Here is a 6,160-nt window from a genome sequence, read left to right as displayed (position 1 = left end):
TATGAGACTAACTTGCCTATAGGTGGCAATCAACCTAAGGGTCTCACTGGTGAGTCACAGCCTTACACAGAGGCTGTGCATGGAAAAGGTCATCAACAAGATTGTTCTTCAGACAATACAATTGTCTCTGAACAAATATCTGATTTCTCCACTGATCAAGCCAAATACGTGGCTACTGATCAGATGCATGGGGGGCAAGATATGGCCCATGATCATCCCTTTGATCAAAAGAAGCAAGTTCATGATCATTTTAATTGTGACTCTGCTACACGTCACACCATGTTCTGTGGCCAGCAAGTGGTCGTCTATAATGGCCAATCTGTGGCTAATCCTGAAGACACCATGTTCTATGACATGGTAGTTGGCGACAAAGCTGATCTTGGAACATCTTCTATCTCCAAAAGTGCAATTGAAGATCATGTTTCGCCAACCAACAAAGATACTTGGGGGGCAAGATTACTCCTCCTACAAGCTAAATTTCTTCCAATTTTGGCACGCGAAGTATCTTTGTTGCTTTCCTTCAAGCTCTCACAAGGGGGGCTTTCATGCTATAAATTTTTACGCATCTGAGCTTGGAGTGAAGCATAGATGGCCTCCCCCGTGGCCTTCTGGAGGTTAGCTAAACATAGTGCTGCTAACTTCTTTCTTTGTTTTTAATTTCCTGTCAATTTTCAGTTTTCACTTTTATTTTCGTCATTTATATAAAAAAAAAAAAAAAGTTGAATTTGGTAAGGGGTTGTGAATCATAACGGAATAGGTGAAGTCTCTTTTGTTAATATTGGCCTAAACTCCTTATTGATGCCTAGTTCAGGTCCCTTAAGGTTAAGGGCGGCTTTTATTAACACTTGTTGAACTGTCTTCACACTTATGACCTTTCTCATCTTAGTAAGTATAGCCTATGTGAAATGGTGTCTAGAAAGGGGACAACGTTCATGACAGGTTCTTGAATCCAGAAGTGCGTGCAAATGGGCCTAAACCACTATGTGGGAGTAGCTCATGCCAAAATGGATTCTGCCTCTCTTGTTCGCCCTCCCCCACCTGACCATTTCAGTAAGGTTGCCCAAAGGATTTGAAAGAAAATTTGTGTCTAGGCGACTATACTTGGGCCGCATGTCTAAACATTGATTCACCTTGTCTTATTGAATTCAGCTACTATATTTAAAAAAAAAAAAAAAAAAAAAAAAACATATTTTCTCAAAACCCTCGCCGCGAGGCTCTTTTTGACGCGGAACATATTTTAAAAAGTTCATATTATTTTCAATATACAACTATAGGGGCCTTGCGAGACACAATTATTGGCTTCTCACGGATATTTGGATATCAGGATAAGAAAATATTATTGTATTCATAAAGTGGCTTTGCGGCCAAAAGCAGTACATTCATTACAAACACTACAAGAATAAGTTAATCACACGACACTCATCACACGACACATGAGTTTTTGTTGTCGTCTAAGTTAGTCAGACGACAGATTTTTTAAATCGGTCGTCTCATCTCTACTCATCCAACACATGATCATTTCATAAATTTGAGAGATTTCAGACGACACTAACAAGGATATCTGTTGTCTGAATAACCGAAAAAAAAAAAACAACATTAATTTATATTTATTTTTTTTCCCTCTCAAAATACCCAAAACCTTTCCGCCAAAAAAAACAAAAACACCCAAAACCTAACCTAAACCCGAGTTCCCTCCTTAGCTAAAAATTTGGGTCAACTCTCTCTCTCGGCCTCCCTCCGACCCTCCGACTCACCATCGCTCTCACCCTCAATCACCATCGCTTGCGGCCTCCCTCCGATCCTCCCTGAAAGCCTATCCCTCCCCCCCCCCCCTTCCTCAATCGAACCAAAATTAATAACCCCAGAAAATGATTTTGCAGAGATTTCTTTGTGGCTCATCTCGGGACGGAGTTGTGTGGTCATTCTTTTAGTCGTGGCCGGAGGACGTGTAGCCTGGCATTGACTCATTGGAGGAAGGCGAAGAAGATGGTGGCTGCAATGAGTCCACCCCGGTGGTCGGAAATCGGTGACGGAGGAGAGAGATTCCTCCAGATCCACTTTCTCTCTCCTCCCTCCCTCTCGTCTGTGCTTTTGTCTCCTCTAATGAGCTAAACAAATCCAGCAGCTAAAAAAAAGCTTGGTTTGGATGCAGATTTGAGATGTAAAGGAGGTTGATTTTCTTTAATTTGATTTATGCAGATTCTGGGTTTCGTTGTGGTTTCTTTAATATGGTGGTCAATCTTGGTGGTTCTATAAGGAGAATAAATCAAGAATCATGGAGGAGCAACGATCCACTAATATCAACGGTCAATGCTGTTCCAGGTATAGTATTTGATGTTAAGTTACAAATATTTCATATGCATGCCTGGTGTGGTGTAAATGTACTTGTGAAGGCACTGAAATTCTGTTTTCTTTATCAGATTTTAAACCAACTGTTTCTGGGATTCCACCAACTACTCCAGGAAAGAAGAGCATGACAGGGGTGATTGTTGGCGTTGCAGTCTCTGTCGGAGTTGTGAGCTTGCTATTAATATTTGCAGTTTTATATTTGAGGAGAAAAATACCAGACAAGGATGACGATGAAGGTAAGAGCACAATATAAGTATAGTTGCATGCGGTTCAAGGTTCTTCTGATATTTGAGAATCATGCAAGAGCCTTGATCAGGCACTTTTTGGTACATATAATCCTATCTTCTACCAATCGTACACTCTGTGCATTTTACTTTTATATTGCATACAAAAAATACTCTGCAGCTGCAACTACTCCACATTCTACATCCTACATTTTTTATGCAGTCCTTTCTCTCTTTGCAGAAGAGTGAAGACTAAAGAAAACAAAAGGCAATTATGTGAACATTAAGAAATTACAAACCTGCTCGGTGGTTTTTCAAACAAAAAAGAAAATTACTGCTAGTTAAAGTTTACATGTGCTGTGTGTAAATCAATTATTTGTAGAACAATTAATATAAGAGTCCAATTTGGATTTTCAACATCGAAAGCAATTTTGAACTAGTCCAAGTCTCATTTTCTTTTTCTTTCTCTCTGGTTTTCTTATTAAATCTTAACATGCATTGCATTTCCCAGACTTAATTTGAGGTTCTTGTATTTGTCACATAATAAAAGTTTGTTACTGGAATAATGGATGTACGTCAGGAAACAACTTGCATCTTGACTGGCATACCAGATTCAATATCTTGTTGGGAACAGCAAGAGGACTTGCCTATCTTCATGAGGAGTCGAGGCCAAGGATAGTACATAGAGATGTCAAAGATAGTAATATTTTGCTTGATGCAGACCTCTCCCCAAAAGTATCAGATTTTGGACTGGCAAAGCTTTATGATGATGAGAAAACCCACATCAGCACCCGAGTTGCAGGGACAATGTAAGCCACTGTTACTTTTATAGATCCGTCCTTGTACTTCTGTTCTATATATGTACCATGTTGTTAATATCTTGTTCTGTTGGAAGACTATTTACATATACCAAAATATTCTTCCGCATTGTTAATGATGGAATTGAGTTCATATTCATACTAGCTGATGAATTTTCGATGCACATATAGTATATGGCATGTTATAATGTAAATAATGGCTAAACCGAAACTACATTTTCAGTAACCAACTTGATAATCATGTAGAGGCTATTTGGCACCGGAGTATGCAATGCGGGGACATCTGACTGAAAAGGCTGATGTATTCGGTTTTGGAGTTGTCATTTTGGAAACTCTTAGTGGGAGACCGAACACTGACAATGACTTGGATGCCGGAGAGATTTATCTCCTTGATTGGGTTGGATTTTTATTCTATTTTGTTATTTCTTTATTGCGAAAGTCCTTCTTCTCTCCCTTTTAACCTTGTCATAACATTTTTTAGGCATGGACTCTACATGAAAAAAATGAGCGTTTGGGGCTTGTGGATTCGAGACTGACCGACTTTGATGAAGAAGAAGCAAATAGATTGATAAGAGCAGCTTTCCTGTGTACTCAGGCATCCCCATTGATGCGGCCATCTATGTCTCGTGTGGTGGCCATGCTTGCTGGAGATATTGAAGTAGGTAATGTTATGGCAAAGCCAAGTTATTTGACAGACTGAGATTTCAAAGATGTAACAGGTAGCTTCTTGATTGATGGTGATACCCCCTCAACTGGGATGACTCACCCCAACAATCAGTCTACTGGCATCACAACCGGTGCTAACACCGGAATTGACCTGATGCAGTCTCCTGTGAATCCTAATCTTTCATTGCTCACTGGGATTATAGGAGAAGGAAGGTGATCCAAGTATATTTCTTCTTCTAGCTGGTAATATTGTACCCTTGCTGGTTTGATCTTCTTTGGCTCAGGTCACACTATCCATTCTAAGCCATGTATTACTCTTTGTATCTTTCTGTCTAGTAATGATGCTGTATAAGTAAAATGAGAAACAATTTTAGATAGGATCCGGTTGTTTTCACCGCTCATAATGATAAGTTCTATACATCTGTTTATAGTGCACTTACACTGTTGATAATATGAATCCCACATGAGAAAATGAAGACTTTGCTTATGGGTTTGTAATCAGATTATTAATTATTTTATCATACATATGCTTAAGTTCATGTAATGGACGTTGCTATTGATTACTGTACACTTTGGTAGACTTAATGGTATTCATTTGAATTGTACTCTTCTTAGTTATTTCTGTTATGCTTTGTCGCTAAACTCAAGTTATGATGAGCTATTGTGATTTTTGCTTCTATCTCATGCAGAAATTCAGAAGCCGAGGGAGAAATTTTTACAAGAGTTAATAGTAGATCCGGAGGCTTTTCTCCCTTCAAATTATAGACAATCGAGCAGCGAGCTTTCCAGATGTGCCAACAGGTGAAGGACACATGAGTAAGAATCCAATTTAATTGAGATTTTGAAAAGCTTTTTCTGTAAAATGAACCAGTGAGCCAATTTGGATGGGAGTTGAATCAATTGATAATAATCGATAAGCATCTGTTTTTTGGTGGAAAAGTGAAATACTTGATTTGTAGGTAGAAACTTTTATCCAAGTAGTTCAATTCTTCTACTACCCTATATTTCATTCATTATTCTTTTTGCAGGTGGAAACTTTTATCCAAGTAGTTGCAACATTCACATGCATAGTGAAATTGGCATCCGGTTTGGGTTCTGGTGCACTTAGGCTTATGGTATTTTGTACTTATGCTTTGATTTTGTACTCATCTTATCAAGTTAAGTGTAAGAGATATATGTAGTGGCATTTTTTAGGGATGAAAATTTTATGAAGTGTTTCTTTTACATTCAGCTTCTTATATATGTAAGAACAGATGACATTGATATATGACAATGTTTTATCTTGGATTTGTTCAGGATATGAATGTTCATATTTGCAACAAGTGTGCAAAGTTAATTCAGACAACATATATAGGTCAAATAACTGTAGTTTCCAAAGGTATCACACAACTGAAGGGTTCACAAAACCATTGTCTGAGATCCACTCATACAACACATCTAAAAACAGCAAATAATACATGTTGTCTGAACTTCATTTCAGACAACAGAAATAACAAATTGATGTCGTGCGATCTCCATTCCGGTAACATGTATAATAAAGTTACTGTCGTCTGATATTGAGATCAGACAACAGATATAACAATAATATGTCGACTCAGATTCATTTCAGACAACAGAAATAACAAATTGATGTTGTGTGATCTCCATTCTGATAACATGTATAATAAAGTTACTGTCGTCTGATATTCAATTCAGACAACAGATATAACAATAATATGTTGACTAAGATTTATTTCAGACAACAGAAATAACAAATTGATGTTGTGTGATCTTCATAAGACACAACTAAAACAACAATGACAGTTGTTGGAGATTCATTTCAGACAACAGTGTCATTAAAATTGTGTGGTGTGAAATTCATTTCACACATCATGTAGTTGTGTTGCTGTTGTCTGAGATTCATCACACACAACACAGTTTTCCTAAAACTGTTGAGGTAATATAGCTTTTCTCAACAGTTAATAAATGAACTGTTGTGTGAGTTTGTAACAGACAACAGTTAAACCTAATTATTTTAATTTGGAAATATTCAGACGACACATACTTAGCTATATATGTTGTGTGAATTTTGAACAGACAATGGTTTTTAACTGTCATCTGAAT

At 37.6% G+C, this 6,160-nt stretch overlaps 1 protein-coding gene across 2 annotated transcripts; it reads left to right on the top strand.

The window, feature by feature from the left end:
* Positions 1 to 1,740: 1,740 nt before the first annotated feature.
* Positions 1,741 to 4,596, top strand: LOC133743292 (probable LRR receptor-like serine/threonine-protein kinase At1g56140). 2 transcript variants are annotated; one of them, XM_062171164.1, is made up of 6 exons: positions 1,741 to 2,081; positions 2,200 to 2,322; positions 2,421 to 2,585; positions 3,154 to 3,382; positions 3,638 to 3,788; positions 3,873 to 4,596. In XM_062171164.1, the coding sequence occupies exons 2-6, from the start codon at positions 2,229 to 2,231 to the stop codon at positions 4,089 to 4,091; spliced, it is 858 nt and encodes a 285-aa protein (XP_062027148.1). In that variant the 5' UTR covers positions 1,741 to 2,081; positions 2,200 to 2,228; the 3' UTR covers positions 4,092 to 4,596. The 2 variants fall into 2 exon arrangements, with proteins under 2 accessions (XP_062027148.1, XP_062027147.1); XM_062171163.1 differs by having other exon boundaries at positions 1,770 to 2,322.
* Positions 4,597 to 6,160: the final 1,564 nt, after the last annotated feature.

Source organism: Rosa rugosa, chromosome 4 (genome assembly GCF_958449725.1).
Source record: "Rosa rugosa chromosome 4, drRosRugo1.1, whole genome shotgun sequence".
Taxonomy (NCBI): Eukaryota; Viridiplantae; Streptophyta; class Magnoliopsida; order Rosales; family Rosaceae; genus Rosa; species Rosa rugosa.
Note: the sequence above shows the minus strand (reverse complement) of the source record. Positions and strands in the feature narration are given on the sequence as shown.